General features: G+C 42.0%; 1 protein-coding gene across 2 annotated transcripts in view; it reads right to left on the bottom strand.

Moving 5' to 3' along the window:
• Window positions 1-523: 523 nt before the first annotated feature.
• Window positions 524-18,548, bottom strand: part of SLC24A3 (solute carrier family 24 member 3) — a 277,690-nt gene continuing 259,665 nt past the window's right edge. For both annotated transcript variants that reach the window (XM_053251024.1, XM_053251025.1), the window contains exons 15-17: window positions 15,256-15,368; window positions 2,913-2,978; window positions 524-2,556 (exon numbers count right to left, since the gene is read on the bottom strand). In XM_053251024.1, coding sequence (XP_053106999.1) covers window positions 2,407-2,556; window positions 2,913-2,978; window positions 15,256-15,368 — 329 coding nt within the window. In that variant the 3' untranslated portion in view covers window positions 524-2,406. The remainder of the gene's footprint in view (window positions 2,557-2,912; window positions 2,979-15,255; window positions 15,369-18,548) is intronic.

The following is an 18,548-nucleotide window of genomic DNA, read 5'->3' as shown; positions in this document are numbered from 1 at the left end:
AATCCTCTGCAGCACACAGAAGTTCATTACTCAGGGGTTAATCAACGGACAGACTGATGTGAAAAAATGTTCTGAAGGTAGGAAATCGCTAGTTTAAAGCAATGGGATTGTCTCATGATATGCGCATAGAATACTATTCATCAGCTAGTAGAAGAGTACAGAGCTTGAACTAGCTCTAAATTTAGATTTTGGACAAGTGTTATTGCAATTGTTTGACACAGAAATGCAAACACAAAAAAGTGCACATGCATTTGAAAGTATGAGCAAGAGACAAAAGTAGTAAACCAACTCCTCCATTCTCTATTGAACTATGTTGCAGAGTGCAACTTCACTTGAGACCTAAAAGGCCTAGATGGTTTCCTATGTGAACCATACCATTTGAATACCAAGATGCTAATGCATGTAGTCCATCAGGTTGGCCACACAACAGCCATATAGATGGCTGATTCAAGGAAAACCCCAGCAGCTACCAAGTGCACATTGTGGACATCATTACAGAAAGCAAGGTGCTGTGATGAAGGGAGATCGCACATTGGAAAATTTTATTTCACGCTATTTATCCAAAGGAAATTCATTTTAAAATAATCAGGTGTAAAAGTGCAAACTGGTGGGTAGATAGATTGTTACTCAGAAATTTGTTTTTATCACCAACACTTCAGTCTTGTGCCTCTCTGCACATTTCAGAACAAAATGTACATACCAAGTAAAGCAGAAATGCTCAGTGCCTAACATAACTGTAACAATCAGGAACTCACAGTCCGGAAAACTATGCAAGTGTGACTTTGACGGATGTCTGTCCTAAAGTGCAATGCATTTGCAATATGAACAGAGCAAACTACACCAAAGACAGCAGGGCCAATGGATCACTGAATGGCAGATATTTTATAACTATTCCAGCTACATAATACTCTGCATTTTCAAAGTGCCATTTCCCATTCTGCCCAAACTTTCAGGGAAGCATGCAATAACTGCTAAACACTTTTGTATCAGGTAGAGGACACACTTCACTGGGAAAGGTTCCCGAAATGGGACTTGCATGGGAGGCCTTCCAGGTGGATTGTGCCTGGACTCAACTGCAAGAGAAAACCCTCCACCTAGGCCAGTGTATCCTTCGCAGTGGCAAATGATAACATCAGCAATAATATCTGTGCAAAATATGCCTTTCAGAAACCAGTGTCTACAACTTTAAAAAACAAACAAACAAAAAAACCCCAAAAAACCAAACCTGTGCCATCTGCTTCATGTTCCCTACTCAAGAAGGTAACTTTACATACCTTTCCCCCTTTCCTAATCCTCAAAACACTGAGAGTCAGTCTGGTCCAGGAGACTGAGTTCTAACTTAGACTCAGACTACTTTGGTTCAAACCTTAGCTCAGCCCTGGACTTACTCACTGGCCTTTGGCACACTGCTCTCTCAGCCTCAGTTCTCCCACTTGAAACATGGAAATATTAGTGACTTACCTCACAGGATTGTTGTCAGGGCCAAAAAAAAAAAAAAAGGTCAAGGTTGCAAAGTACTTTTAAAATTAAAAGTCCTATGGAAAAACTATTAATATTGAGAAATGACCATAGGTCAGTTCAGGCTTCGCTTCTGACCTTACATTTCAAATTACTGCAGTTAAAAACCAGGACTCCACTCCATTAATCTTCCAGGGCTGATTGGCCTAAAACTATTGCATGGAAATACAACAAACAACTTGGCAATCTAAATCCTTACATTAAGAATAAAATGGCAGTAGTGTTCAGTTCTTTAGTCTGAATTCAGATAGGGTTCCTCTGAAACCTGACACACGACTTCCTAGAAGGAAGCCAGTTTGTATTATTTCCATATTTTCTTTCAGGTAGTACAAGATTCACTCTTATAACAAGTACTTGGAATCCAGCTCCCATGGTGCCATTTGTGATTCATCCAATGAAATTGAGCACTCAGAAGGATAAGGAACCTGCAAGAAAGCTTATCGGGGACGAGGGGTTAAAGAGAATAAAATAGACTCCTATTTTCCTCAAAAAGCCCCCAATACGATGTACCTTCTTCTTTGTATCCTAGCAATAGCTCCGTTCATAAATTAGATTAGTCCTCCATCAAATAAGTTAAAAAAGAAGAAACTGTAGCAGTTCAGTTTCTCTGGCTCAGTGCCAGGTAGAAGCTAGCTCACTTAGACTGCAAGTCACTGTTCAGAAGTTTGTAAATCTTCACATCAATGCAGGAGGTTTCCAGGTGTGGGTCTTTATGTGTGAAGGGGTGGTTTAGAGAGAGAGACTAAACCAAGACAGGGTCCAATGAACAGTGAGGAGGATGTACTTCACGGCCTTCACGGGACACCTCCCATAGTTTGGAGATGCCAACCATGTTTCATATTGCACAGGTAAAGAAGGAGGTTGCCTCTCAGCAGTCTGAACACACAATCAGTGATCTCTGCACATAGGCAAATTCACAAAAGTGAAGACATTAAATTCGGTCAGGATGGAGAAACACAAGAAGATGCCGTAGAGGGCAAGGCACACAATCCCAAGCTTCTTATCCAGCTTCCATTTGTTCAAGTGCACACCAAATACCTACAAATAGACAAGGAGAAATGTTTGCCTAGAAATATACAAGAAGAATCCACAGGGACACAGAGCTAGAGCCGGCTTAAATCTATCTAGGGGCCAACCCGAGTTGTCATCTCTTCACCATCACCACCCCCTCACAGAAACATTTGGTCATTTCTTCCTTCTGTAGCTACAATGTGGCCCACGCCCAATACCCGCTGGGCAATGGAAATATTCCAGAGATGTTGCCTATGAAGCACCCAGTACACCTATCAAGCTGCATGTTTATGTTCCCAAACTGTACCAAAGCAAAGAGGATTATGTCTGATTTCACCATTTGTCATTATCTACTTTTGTTAAGAACAAAAGGAAAGACTTACAGTGACGAAAACAGATGCCAGCAGCAAGCCCACAGAATAGATAAGTCCCCGGCTGTTTAATTGAATCTGAAAAGTTAATGCAAATAGTGTAAGAATGCTGTTGTAATCTCTATATAGCAGAGAGCTGTAATCTCAAAGATATAAGACAAACCCATTGCATCAAAACTTTCGAGATAAAATAAAGTATTGTATTCATAGCATTGCTGATGCCTTTTATTCACAGCCTGTTGCTTTTTTGTTTTGTTTTCTGTCTATGGTAGTATCCTACATTAAATCTGCACCAAACAAAGAAAGGAAAGGAAATTACATGTTTTCCTCTAGTGGGCTGTTCCAGTAACTAGAGAAGACATCCAAGGATTTGTTTACCCTCTTTTCACAAGTTGGAAATTGTATTCCCTAGCAGCATAATACTCTGCTTGATACAGGTAATCAGAACAAAATGAACTGCAATCAAGAAATTAATTCTGTCCATGTTAACAAAGAAAACGAATGATGACCTCCTCATTTGTCCCCAGAATCTGCTACTGAGACACATTCAGAGACAGTGAACACCATACCCCATTGGAGGCCATAGAACTGCAAACCATTAGGCTCATTATTTAATTTCCTTTGCCTTCCTTCAAGTGGTTAGTTATAACATGCAAATTTACCACTAACTTTCCCCATTCTATTCCAGGCAGAAATCTCTGATTTTGACTTAATTAAAACCACTACTTGCTGTTTCCATTACTGTATGTATGTATGTATGTATTTAAAGGATTTATATTCTGCCTTTCAATTAAATGTTCCTCAAGGCAGCTTACAAACAAACCCATACACAGACGGCTGCTCCTTTCTTAGCCAATGGATGAGGCCAGGCTGGCCATCCCCTTACCATGATGTTCTTCTGGGAGGCAGGGGGCGCAATTTCCCATCATCCCTTAAGACCTCTGGCCAATGACAGAGCCAGAGGGTGATTCTCTTATACAAATATAAGGGGCCACTTCACAAATTACATTTAAGTATACACTGCAAATGTAACATAAGAAAAGGACCAACATGGAGCCAGCATGGTGTAGTGGTCAGAGTGCTGGACTAGGACCGGGGAGACCCGAGTTCAGATCCCCATTCAGCCATGAAACTAGCCAGTCACTTCTCTCTCAGCCTAACCTACTTCACAGGGTTGTTGTGAAAGAGAAACTAAGTATGTAGTACACCGCTCTGGGCTCCTTGGAGGAAGAGCGGGATATAAATGTAACAACAACAACATGTGTATGCATACATATGTATAATATAGGTATACTTGATGGTAAATCTACATTTGCTCACATATAATAAGTGAAGCAATCCTATGAGATAAACTCTCAAGATTATTCCAAAATATTATTAATAATATTTCACATGTATACTGTGCTTTTGAGTGTTCAGAATGCTTTGTGTGTGTTTACATCAGTCTGCTCGCTATTATTTTCCTCATATGGCAGACTAAAACTGAGAGAATACTGGCTTACCTAAGACTACCTTATTAGGAGCAAAATCTGAATTGGGCCCCCAACCTCTGCTGCCACCACAGCACTTGCCCTCCCTGGCAGACACTGTTTCACCTGCTCCCCCTCATTTGGTAGGAGTGCAGAGCTGCTCTGAATCCTCCTTCTCCTTGGCACACTGGATATAAAGAGGAGGAGGGGGAGGGGGAGGATGGAACCGAAGAGGAACTACAGAGGAGAGTCTCTAGTTGGCAGGCCAAAGAAGAAAGCAGGGGGTGGGTCAGATGTGTGGCATTTCATGCCTCGCTTCAGGTGCCCAAAAGATTTGGGCCGCTCCAGGGGACTTCCTAATTAATACATCAGTCTCTTAGCCCCTATGCCACACATTTTCAGGCAGCATTCCGGCAACATGGTGGTAATGGCAGAGTATTGTCAACTAATTTGGATGCAGGTCTATTGTACTGTTCCCTGTTGTTTCAGAAGACGGATTTCAGAGCAAATGAAGCTTGTCATGCAGACTGGGAAAAGTGTACCTACTGAAATCCCTTCTTCTGCACACCCATTGTGGAGCCCTGTCCACCCGTAAATCTAATCACCTTAGAACAAATACATTGCTCTGGCTCCTTTCAAGTACATAAAGAAACAAGTAATTGGGAGTGGTTGATGGTTGATGATGTGCAGTTAAAAACAAAGGCCGCTGAAGTGACACATTTATTTAGGCTGGAGAGAGAAGACAGGTTTTCTTCTTCAAAGAGTTAACAATCATTTGAAAGAAGAACTGCTGCCCATGGTGTTTGGACTCATCCCGCTTTCTGACTTTGTTCAACAGGTTCAGCAAATTTTTATGTTGCTCAAAAAGCCTGCCCAATCCATTCGACCAGAGGCGACAGTGTAACAAAATAAATATCTGGGAAGCACTGTGGGAAAAGAAGCCTGCTCTCAAATAGCTTTCAACTCTCTGAAACTTATTGTCTGTCTCCAGCCTTAATCAGTTCTACATTGAACTATTCTGCTAGCAAGATTCTTGCCAGAGTTACATATTTAGCAAGCCCGTGTAATGTACATAAAACACCACTGTTTTTAGAGACATTTTAATAAGGACATCATCTAATATTGGTTTGCTTGTTTTTGTTTTGTTTAGAGTACAAGAATATTTTTAATGGCGAGCTGCCATTGTTCTGGGGGCTCAGAGTAGAACTGGCAGAGCACTGTTTTTCCAAAGGTGATTGGATGGCTTCCAGATCTTGGTTGCTCAGCTGGGTTGACAGATGTACAGAGAGAGGAGAGAAAAAGCATTCAGCCGTCACCGCAAAATAACTCGGAGGATAAAAGTTCATGCACCGTTAACAATGTGTCTCTTGTTTGTACAACAGCTGGATTTTTTCCTGCTTAGTAAAGTTGCCCTTAATCTAATAAGCAATTCAAATCACAATTTTCTGCATTGAAGTAATGCTCTAAGTTGCCAGCTCAGTAAATAATACTCCACATTTGCATCAGCAGCAGACTTTTTACCCATTTCTCAGCTGGGTTTAAAAACCAACAAACTTATGTGAAAGCGAAAATGTGTAAATTCAAAACAAGGTAATAATTAACCTTCTCTGCTACACACACAAAAATCATAACATTATTCAGATGGTAAGATGTGAGGGTTTGTGTGTGCAACATTTAATTCGCCTAGCACAGCAATAAACCTTGGACCAACTCTATTTCTTTGTAGTTTTGCTAGATGTCAATTCTGAAAGTCTTTTAAGTAAACAAAAAGAGATAACTTCTCTAGTGAAAATTCTCTGGAGGAAAATTCCCAGGGACAGTTGGCAACAACAGTTTTGTGGCTCTGGAATGAACTTTGTCAGGAAGCTTGATTGCCCGCAATAGACATCACAGCTATATTTCCTGGAACAAATATCAGATTTCACTGGGCAGAAGTTTTTGTTGGCGAATACTACTCATTTCTAATGTAACCGACAAATAAAGAGATAATTTCCCTTGGGTTCAGGTGTCAGTCAGGTGTGCTTGACATGCCTCCATTGTGCCACGTTGCAGGCAAAGGCAGAAGAATGAAACAAAATAGCTCAAAATCCAGCTGAAAAATCCAGGAGGAATTAGAAATCTGCACATATAGCAACTCATGACAAAACAGGAATCAAATAGCAATGTTAGCAACTCCCCCTGCTGGTTATTACACAACTCATTGCCTAGGTTACAGGCAAGGGACTTTCTGTACACATCTGACATCAAGGGGCAATGGCTAGGATGCAGATAGCAGTACAGGCTAAGGTTATATGTAGCATAGTGTAGTCAACTGCTAGCAGTCCCCCTGTGCTGCCCCTAGGTCTGATTAGGAAATTACATACCAAGAATGGAGAATCTTGTCCTTGGTGGGGTAGGGAAGCTTCTTAAGGTTCCTCTACCCCATGAGATCACTAGCCTTCTCAGATTCCAGAGATCACCAGAATAGTAAGCCCTGGTTCAGACATCTACTCTTTAGAGGCAGAAACACCCCCCCCCCACTCCCATCATTCACATATGATGAGGGTGCTCTACAAGAACACCCAAATGGATAATTTTCCACTCTTTTTTAAAAGAGGTTACAATTGCACATATAGGGGCCTCTGTGTGGAGCTCACACATGAGGTTAGGTGTGTGGTGACATGGAGGCACACTTACTCCTCCATCATATGATAGGACTCCTCCATCATCATATGATGATGTTTCGGTATGAGATTGTGTCACTCTGACACATGAAAGATGCTTCTTAGTGCTCAACAGACTGATCAAGACAGACTTACTCCTCCATCATGATGATGGAGGAGTAAGTCTGTCTTGATCAGTCTGTTGAGCGCTAAGAGGCATCTTTCATGTGTCAGAGTGACACAATCTCATATCGAAACATTTCAGGATTCCTGTGATTCACCCAGTCTCTCCTGGTGAATGGAATGAATGAAATGAAATAGCAATAGAAAACAGGCACATTGACACACTCTGTTTTCCACCGCTGCTATGGCACTTGGCTTATGAGAACTTGGGGAACTGCTGGAGCTCAAAGTCATTTTGTTGTAGGTGCAATGTATGTAAAAGCACTCCTTTCTCCCACACAGGCAGCTATGCTTCTGATGCCCTCTGCTGGCATTTAGTAGGGATGCCATGCCTGATCCAACACCTAAATGCCTACATAGGGTAGGCAGTTGCAAGCAGCCATTTTGCAGCCTATTCATTCATGACAGGCCTTGGCTTACAGAGAGAGTTTTAGACTATGAATAGCTGCCATCATGTTGAATTTTAGCTACCTTGTCTTCTTGTTAAGAACATTTACTTTCTAGATATTCTGTGTCACACTTAGCATACACACATTAATACTTATTTTCAAATAACAAAGGCCATCCAACGCTCCAATAGACATGTGCTTGTGTTAAACCCAGCTCCTGCCAATTGGGGAGGGGGGGCAAGGAAAGACAGTGCTGTGCAGTTTGAGGTGAGGGCCGGTGAGCTAAATGCAGAGTGCTGCACTACTGATGTATATGTAGCTGAGCAGGCCTCTCAGTTACTCAGAGCAGCAAGTAAGCCCGACACAGAATTTCTTAGTGGATTCAACAAGTCTCGGCTGGTCTGCTTTGGCCTTTTGGTGCAAGGACGTTCCTTGGCTGGTGTGGTTGATCTCCCTAGACTTCCTTCCATTGGTGCAGAGGCTGAATACCTGGTTATCATTACTCAAACCATCAGTTCAAGAGTTGATTGATTGATTGAGTGCCACCTCGCTGCTGTTTGCCCAATTCTTCTCTTTCCTTCAACTTTTCCCAGCATTATGGACTTCTCAAGGGAGCTGGGTCTTCGCATAATGTGTCCGAAGTATGATAGTTTGAGCCTGGTCATTTGTGCCTTGAGTGAAAATTCTGGATTGATTTGTTCTATGATCCATTTGTTTGTTTTCCCGGCTGTCCATGGTATCCTCAGAAATCTTCTCCAGCACCAAAGTTCAAAAGCATCAATGCTTTTTCTATCTTCCTTCTTCAAAGTCCAGCTTTTGCATCCATAGAGTGTCATGGGGAAAACCATTGTCTGAACGATTCTAATCTTTGTAGGTGTAGGCATGTCACGGAATCTAAATATCTTTTCCAAGGCCTTCATTGCAACCCTACCAAGTGCTGGTCTGTGGCATATTTCTTGACTGCTGGATCCTTTACTGTTGATGGTCGATCCTAAAAGGCAGAAGCTATCCACCACTTCAGTGTCTTCATTATCAATTCTGAGGCTGGTTGCTGTACCCGTTGTCATTAGTTTAGTCTTCTTTACATTTAATTGTAGTTCCATTTTTCACTGTGCTCCTTGACTTTCATTACTAGAGCTTGCAGATCATCCTCATTCTCAGTTATCAGAGTGGTGTCATCAGTATAGTGCAGGTTATTGATGTTTTTTCCTCCCACTTTAAAACCATGCTCATCTTCTTCCAATCCAGTTTCTCTCAGTATCTGTTAAGCATATAAATTGAATAGAGAAGGGGAAAGTATATAGCCTTGTCTTACTCCTTTGCCGATCTGGAACCAATCTGTTTCACCGTGTTCCGTCTGGACTGTGGATTCCTGTCCTGTTTTTAGGTTTTTAATGAGAACAATGAGATGTTCTGGGATGCCCATTTTCCTAAGGATATCCCACAACTTGACATGGTTGACGCAATCAAAGGCTTTTCAGTAGTCAATAAAGCACATATTGACTTCTTTCTGGTATTCTTTGGCTTTCTCAATTATCCAGCATGCATCAGCAACGATGTCTCTTGTTCCTTGGCCTTTTCTGAAACCAGCTTGAATATCCGGCATTTCCCTTTCCACGTAGGGCTCTAATCTGTTTTGGATGATCCTGAGCATTATTTTGCTAGCATGTGGAATTAAGGATATTGTACGATGGTTTGTGCAATCTGTTAAGTCTCCTTTCTTTGGTATGGGTATGTAGACTGGACTCTTCCAATCTGCTGGCCACTGTGTCATTCTCCGTACTTCCTGGCAAGATCATATCGTGGAAGCTGGATAGCTTTGTTTTTCTGCTTTAGCTTGACTTGGAACTTACACATGAGCAGTTCGACTGTGTTTTCCTCATCATTTCCAATTTTGGCGTTCCAGTCTCCAACCACCAGCATCACATCTTGCTTGCATGTTCTTTCAATTTCAGACTGAACTTGAGCATAAAATTCATCAACTTCCTCTTCTGCATCAGTCATCAGGGCATAGACTTGAAAAACTGTCATGTTGTGACCGCATTGTACCCAAGTACTGTCATTGCTATATCCTTCCTGACTATGAAAGCAACACCGTTCCTCCTTTGGTTTTCATGTCCTGAGTAGTTTGGTTTTCTGACTGAAAGTATCCCATTCCAGTCCATTTCAATTTATGGATGCCCAAGATGTCAATCTGTAGTCGATTCATTTCATCTTTCAGTTCAAGGGTTACTGTGGGATTAAATCTTGAGAGTTCTAACACTAAAGAAGTGACAAGGAGAAGCATGGCCAGCCTGTAGCATGGACCAGATGGGCTCACAGGTCACCTAGACTTCTGAGAGCTGAGGCACTTTTTCCCCAAGAACTTCATTTTTACTATGGAAAAGAGAACTTTTACCATGAAAGCGTCATCCATCTGTGTTTCTGCATGCATCACCAGTAGGACTTGCATCCTGACTTGAAGAAGGGGAGTCCAGAGCTTTTACTCACATAAAGACATCACAGGCAGCCTTCTCTGAAGGCAGGTATTCTGTTGTGTCCCTGAACTGCAACTGAATGGTTTAATTGTACACAATGCAGAAATGCATCCAAATTATTCACCCTGAGGATCAAACCAAATGTAAGTAGCAGCCATGCAGTACCCTGATCCAGACTGGGACAGGAAAGTGGGGGGAGGATTCAACCCGGGGCAGCTGCTCTTGTTAGAGACCGCACTCGGCACAGTCACTCCTTCCCCCTAGCTCACTGCTAGAAATTGTGGTGGGCTGGGGGGAGCCATTTAAACCCAGAGTGGCCACTCAGATGACTGCCAGCCGAGATTAAGTGAACCATGCTTAAATTTTGGCTAAACACCGGGTTAAAAATGCAAGCTTGGCGTGGGGGCAGTGCCAGGATCAGTCTCGATCCCAGTGCTTCACATGCACAGTCTAGCCCAGGCCGGGCTGCCCTGCTAGCCTGGCTTAGGCTGAGCCTGTGAATACCCTTTTAGTGGCACATGAGTGTAGCCTGGCCCACAGTTTGGCAATGTTTGAAAAGGTTGAGGTGGTGGTGGGAGGGCTCCCATCACATGGAGGCCTCAGGACACAGAAATGGGCTCCACACCAAGGGAAGAGGACAAAGGAGATGGGGATGACCGAGCAGCAAACTGCAGAAGTAGCAACAGCTGGGAGGCAACAATGTGGCTCTTTCTTTCCAGCAGCTAATCAGGGAAGAGGGGTGCAGACTACTGGCTCAATGGCCTGAAACACTCTTCCAGTGAGGAGCAATGGCTACAGTCTTCTCAGGAGCAATGGCCTACTTGTAAGCATAAAGTCTGGGGATGGAACAGGTCATTGGTACAGCTTGGAGAGCTGTCTTTCATTGGATGGGGGGAGAAAAGAGTAGAAGCAGTGGAATAGATGGTAGCCAACACCCTTCCCCACTTCTGAGGCTTTAGACAATTAGCTGAGGCAGTCAGAGAGAATAAGAAGTGCCCCTTGGGGTGTGTGCACTGGGGTGAGGTGTACCTGGCAGATACTGCATCTATGGTTAACAACTCCATCCTGTTATTGCTAACTTTCTGTGGTTATGTGGTTTCACACAATTATCAATAAGCACACAGAGTCACTCTGAGCTTTTTAGTGGTGAGCATGAGCAAACGTTGTGGTTTTAATGTACGTTCCTCAGTATTGCATATTTAGAGTTTTCATTAGCAAATCTACCCTCTCCGCTGAACGTACTGAAAAAATGACAGTTATATCCACTTGGTATTATATCCTTCTAAAAACATTCCATTAGACATGGAAGAAATTAACATTCAGATGGTTTTTTATTCAGGGGATTGTGATGACATCTGTCAAATGTTAGCTAATTACCGCAAAACAAGGCAGCCCTGATTGCTGCTGTTGTGACCTTTCTGGAAAACTTTTCAAGAAAGGAGATTCCTCCCTCTCTTCTTCTCTCTTTTTATGGTTGAACTGTGCTTATTGTCAGGAATCAATCCAGACTCTTTCTGATCCAGCACATAAATATTTAGCTCATGCTGGTCAAAGACCGAAATAAATCATATCTATCTACATATTTAGCTGTACCAATTGCCACAATGTCACGAACTAGGAAGGTACAACACCACTGCAAATTGTGAAACAGTGGCGTGTATGCCTAAGTGCTGAACTTAGACCTGGGAAATCCAAGTTGGATCCTTACTCAGTCAAGGAGTTCATTGCTGGTCCCTGGGCCAGTGGCTGACCTACAAAGCAAGGAGGCATTGATGCAGCAACTTCTCAACTAATTGCAAGGGAGCAGCAGAAGGGAAGCAGCAATTTGTGATGCCCTCCCCTTCCCTGGGAAGCCCTCTGGGCAAGCCAAAAATATGTCCCTGAGGGTTGTGCAGTTCTTAGATCATATGTTCAGGTGGCACCGAGGGCTTCCTGAGGAAGGGGAGTGTATCAAAAACTGCCACCTTCCTGCTGCAATGATGCGGTTAGTTGGCAAGTTCTGTTGCTCTCTTGCTGCATTGGTGCATCTTTACTCTGTGTGTCATCCAGTCACCTCAGCCTAACCTCCCTCATTGGGTTATTTTGAGGATAAACTGATGGGGGTCATGTATGCTTCCCTGTGCTACTTGGAATGAAAGTAGGGATAAGTAAGAATACATATATAAAGAAAGGAAAGATTGTGCCGTCGAGTCGGCATCGACTCCTAGCGACCACAGAGCCATGTGGTTTCCTTGGTAGAATACAGGAGTGGTTTACCATTGCCTTTCTCCCACGCAGTATGAAATGATGCCTTTGTCATTGTCACTGAAGTGAGCATCCACCTCCAGCACCTTCCTATATCGCTGCTGCCCAATATAGTTGACCACAAATATATATTTACGAGGCACAGTCTGGGAAGCACACGAGTAGTGATTCGAACTAACAGCCTCTTGCTCCCTGGGCAAGCTGCTTCCCCGCTGCACCACCACAACTGATAATACATATATACTCAGAGCCAAATATGTAGCATCAGGATATAAATAGATTTTCCAGTCTAGTGTCCTGAAAGCCATCCCTTCTATCTTGAAAAGGGAGTGAGCTGTTACTTTTCTTAAAAATAAAATAAAATATGAAATCACGTGTGCACATGCACGCACATACATAAAAAGCCCATATCATATTTTCTTTTGAGTAAACATATACAGTTCATTCTGCCTTCCTCTCTTAGAAGCTGCCCTCTGGACCTTTCATTTTGCCTCAAAAACATTTCACATTTATCAATACAGCTCTTTATGTAATTTTCGGAGCAGAATACTGGTTTTGTCAATGATAAACAGAGGAGTACTATTACTTCCTAAGTCCTGAATATAATTGCACTGGTCCAGCTAGGGGTCTACAGAGGTAGAAACAGGCTGAGTAAATGCACATGCAAACAGGTGCTGTCCAAGCGGCTTCTGACCCAGCCCAACAGCTGGGACTGAACACATGTAGCCCCAATCTGCATATTTCTGATCCATGTGCGGGGGGCAGTGTAATTGATTCAGCCCCTGAATTTCTCTTTCCCCCAAACATTTGACTGTACCTATATATGTGTCGCCTGCTATGTGTGCATATAATTGGATCAAGGCCAATGTTTCTGTTAATACAACTTAAAATGGCACTGGCCTTTGGTTCCATAGGAGTACATAATTTAGGCTTGCTATATTAGCCCCATGGTAAAGCTGTGGAAATCATGGACACTGTACTTAGGTAAATCATCCACAGTAGTGCACCAGCAGAACCTGCCCCCACACCAGCACACTCATTAAGTGCACTCCCATGCTGTATTTGGGAGGAGAATCTCTCTTTGACTACAGATGTAATCTCTTCCTGAGGACAACATTTGTCTCCTCACAGACATTGTACTTGGGGACACTGTGGGGATGGGACTTGCTAATTCATTAGCAGTCAGGTCTAATGAGAGCATAGCGTGGGGGTAGGACCTGCATAAATACTATCATAGATGGTACAACACTCACGGTACAACACTCACGGTCTCTACGACACCTGCACAGGGATATTATCCACTATAATTCCTAAACCCTTCTTAGTAATGCTCCTTTTAGAAAACTATCTGCCACCGGCATTTGTGTGTGTTTTCTTATGTATAAAACTTTACATTTGAACTTGTCAATTTGATGTTATTGTTATTGGTTTGAATCTCCAAGGTAATCATACATCAAGACTGTAATCATCTGAACTGTTGGCTTATCTAATAAAGCAGTGGTTCCTAACCTGAGGGCATCCATTTGTTGCTGAACTACAACTCCCATCAGCTCCAGCTACAATTTATTGGGGATAATGGGAGTTGTAGTTCAGTAACATATGGAGGCCCCCAGGTTGGGAACCACTGCACTAAAGTGTTTGCTATCTCATCCAGATTACAAGAATTGTATACAAACCGGACTTGTTTACATGTATTGTCTATTCATCCTGTTCATTAATGAGGAATGGGAGGAGTTCAGAGCATTTGGATAGCCACAAACTTGTTTTAGTTTCTTTCTAGCTGACCATTTTTATATACAGGTGGACCTCTCTATCTGCGGTCCCGCTATCCACAGTCCTGCTATCTGCAGTTCCGAGTAGCCACAGTCCCAAAATAGGCACCCGACCCCAGCACACATGGAACACAAAGGGTTATGTTCCGCGTATCAGCAGTTTTGGGATGGCCTCAAATGACCTTCAAGGGCATTTCTGACTGCCATTATGGTAGCAAGAGCCATTTTGTGGCTCTTCTTTTTAAAAAACCACATGTTTTCCGTGATTTTTCACAGGCAAATGACCAATTTTGGACTTGGGGAGGGCATTCCTGGGAGGATGGAGACCCCCGGAGCATTACAGGGAACTTTATTTCATTGTTTTCCCCATTTCTTGCCCTTTTTCCCCCTGTTTCCCCAGCCTCTAGGAACCTAACCCCACTATTTCCATTGCCGCAATGCACTGCTATCCATGGTTCTGATATCAATGGTTCCCGCATGAAATGGAACCCCCGTGGATAACAGGGTTCACCTGTAGATCCTTCTTTCATCACAACAAAAAGATATTTCTTTCATCATATGGCTTCTTTATCACAACATTATAATTCTTAGAGACTACAAACAAGCCATTCTAATAAACTGCACTGAACAAATGGAAAAGAATATGGCATAATGACTTGTGTATTTTCAATACTGATAGCTACTGCCTTCTGGACCCAGGGGGGCGGGGTAAAGATGATGTACCAGGGCTGCTCAATTTCGGCCCTCCTGCAGATGTTGGCCTACAACTCCCATAAACCCTGGCTATTGGCCACTGTGGCTAGGGATTATGGGGCTGTAGTCCAAAAACATCTCGCCTGTATTATACCAACTGCTGCTGTTGTAGAAAAACTTCCAAGTTAGGCTGAACGTATTTGCATGATTAAAAGGCCCATGTAACTTGCATACTGTTCTGTGCCAAGTGGTCATGATAACGAATATAATCTTTCCAATTAGTATTTCTTATTCACTAACACACTTCTGTCCTTAAACAGGAAACTGTACACTTAAGTCTACGATAATATTCCCAGAAAAGCAAACCATAATTTCCAGGGAATCTCTCTCTGTACATCATTCAAAAGCAAATAGAGGAATGCATATCTCATAGCAAACATGAATGTATGTCTAAGAAAGAAATGTTCAGATAAATATAGTACTTACATAGGAGCCATATTCTACTGCTAGAGTCTGTAGAGACCATGGAAGGCCAAGGCCAATTAGAATGTCAAAAACATTGCTTCCAATGGAGTTCGACACAGCCATGTCACCCATGCCTGCAGAAACAAGGAACCATGATGGATCAGAATTTACATAGTGATCATAAATAAGATTCATCTTGTCTGAGCTACTACTGTTATTTTCTTTGTTACTTGCTGTGGCGTTTGGTCTGAGTTAGGGATGTGTGTACAATTTGTTTTCAGTTGTTTTTCACCTTAGATGTTACATTGGCTGCCACCAATTATGCGATGAAGCCTCTGTAACTCTGTTGGTTGCTTTACCCTGAGAACATGGCTTTGAGATGTGAGGAGGGTTTTTTTGTGGGTTTTTTTTTTTTTTTTAACAGAAATCACTCAGTCAGAGGTACTTAAAAAAAACAACAACCACCAAGAAGAATTTGTATATAAAAATTTTATCTGAGGTTTGTTTGTTTCACTACTGATTTGATAGATTGATAAAGTGCTGTTGAGTCGGTGTCGACTCTGGTGCAGAGGCTGAATCCCTGGCTATCATTGCTCAAACCATCAGTTCAGGAATTGATTGATTGGTTGATTAAGTGCCGTCAAGTCGGTGTCGACTCTTAGCAAACACATAGATAGATTCTCTCCAGGATGATCTGTCTTCAACTTGGCCTTCAAGGTCTCTCAGTGGTGCATTCATTGCTGTCGTAATCAAGTCCATCCACCTTGCTGCTGGTTGTCCTCTTCTTCTCTTTCCTTCAACTTTCCCAGCATTATAGACTTCTCAAGGGAGCTGGGTCTTCGCATAATGTGTCCGAAGTATGATAGTTTGAGCCTGGTCATTTGTGCCTCAAGTGAAAATTCTAGATTGATTTGTTCTATGATCCATTTGTTTGTTTTCCTGGCTGTCCATAGTATCCTCAAAAGTCTTCTCCAGCACCAAAGTTCAAAAGTTTCAATACTTTTTCTATCTTGCTTCTTCAAAGTCCAGTTTTTGCTTCCATAGAATGTCATGGGAAAAATCATGGTCCGAACTATTCTAATCTTTGTAGATGTATACACATCACGGCATCTAAATATCCTTTCCAAGGACTTCATTGCAACCCTACCAAGTGCTAGTCTGCGGCGTATTTCTTGACTGCTGGATCCTTTACTGTTGATGGTCGATCCTAAAAGGCAGAAGCTATCCACCCTCTTCAATGTCTTCATTATCAATTCTAAGGCTGGTTGCTTGCTGTACCTGTTTTCATTAGTTCAGTCGTAATCCCATTTTTTACTCTGTGCTACTTCATTACCAGAGCCTGGATATCAGCCACATTCTCAGCTATCAGAGTGGTGTCATCAGTGTAGCACAGGTTATTGAAGTTTCTTCCTCCAACTTTAAACCATGCCCATCTTCTTCCAATCCAGCTTCTCTCAGTATGTGTTCTGCATATAAGTTGAATAAATAAGGGGAAAGTATACAGCCTTGTCTTACTCCTTTGCCGTCTGGAACCAGTCTGTTTCACCATGTTCTGTCTGGACTGTGTGGCTTCCTGTCTTGCGTATAGGTTTCCAATGAGAACAATGAGATGTCCTGGGATGCCCATTTTCCTAAGGATATCCCACAACTTGACATGGTCAAGTCATGGTTGAGACTACAGGCTTTTCTGTAGACAATAAAGCACATATTGACTTCTTTCTGGTATCCATTGGCTTTCTCAATTATCCAATATGCATCAGCAATGTTGTCTCTTGTTCCTCAGCCTTTTCTGAAACCACCTTGAACATCCAGCATTTCCCTTTCCATGTAGGGCTCTAATCTGAGTTGGATGATCCTGAGCATTATTTTGCTAGTGTGTGAAATTAAGAATATTGTGCAATGGTTTGTGCAATCTGTTAAGTCTTCTCTCTTTGGTATGGGTATGTAGACTGACCTCTTCCAATCTGTTGGCCACTGTGTTGTTGTCCAAATTTGCTGGCATAGTTTAGTTAGAGCCTTGACTGATTCTTCTTCTATTGCCTGCCATATTTCTGTAGCTATTCCATCAATTCCTGTAGCCTTCCGACTTGGTAATGACTGGAGTGCTGATCTAACTTTGTCTTCCCGTACTAGGGGTTCTTGCAAGTAGGGAATATCTTCTAGAGTATCTTGGATGCTGACGTTCTTGCTGTACAGATTTTCAATTAAATTCCTTCCATCTCTGTTTGATCTTCTCTGAATAAGTTACTATCTGTCCTTTGGCATCCCTTAACATACCAATTCGAGGTTGGAGACTCCTCGTTAATTCAGAGATCTTTTGGAAAACTTTCCTTGTTTGCCCAGGTCTATTTCCATCCCCAAGGTCTTTACAGATGTCATTGTGGTATTGCTTCTTGTCTCTTCTAACTGCTTTCTGAAGTTCCCTATTAAGTTCCTTCCTGAGGTCTTTATCTTTCTTGACTTTGACTTCTCTCCTCTTCTTGGAAATTTCCACCGTCTGTTCCGACATCCAATTTGCTTTTTTCTGTTGTTGGTCAGTCAGTCAGTCAGTCAGTTAATCAATCAATCATCTTTATTACAGTCCAAGACCAGCATAAGATAGTACTGAAAAGCATGATTAAAGGCAATTACAAAGCAGTATGGTCACCATATTGCATTAAAATTATTATTATAAAAATACTAATTATACTAATTGTTATAAACCACATTTACTTTAAAAAGCTACTCTAAAATTATAGATAAAACTATAAAACTACTGCTAAAACATATTATGAAATCAGTATAAATCACTACATATAGAACCATAAAACTACCATACTTTAAAATTAATAATAAAAGCTATTACATTATATGATATTTAAAAACTGCTACCCTTGAAAGTGGGGGGAGCTATGAAATTATTAAAATTCTAATGTACATACTGAAAAAAGCAGTGACTAAAACAGAGTATATAGGTTGGGAGCGGTAGAAGACAGTGGTATAGACAGCAGTTCAAAGGTCTTTGTCAGTCTCTTTTCATATCTGTCCTTAACAACTTCTTTGATTTCATTCCACAGTTCCTCTGGTTCCCTATCAATGAGGTTCAGAACTTCAAAGTGGTTCCTGATGTTCTTCTTGAAAATGGAGGGTACATTCTCAAGATCATATCATTGGAATGGGATAGCTTTGTTTTTCTGCTTTAGCTTGACTTGGAACTTGCACACGAGCAGTTCATGATCTGTTCCACAATCGGCCCCTGGCCATGTCTTTGCTGTTATAACTGAGCTCTTCCACCTCCTTGCACCAATAATGTAATCAATTTGATTTCTGTGTAC

Source organism: Hemicordylus capensis, chromosome 4, assembly GCF_027244095.1.
Source record: "Hemicordylus capensis ecotype Gifberg chromosome 4, rHemCap1.1.pri, whole genome shotgun sequence".
Lineage (NCBI taxonomy): Eukaryota > Metazoa > Chordata > Lepidosauria > Squamata > Cordylidae > Hemicordylus > Hemicordylus capensis.
Note: the sequence above shows the minus strand (reverse complement) of the source record. Positions and strands in the feature narration are given on the sequence as shown.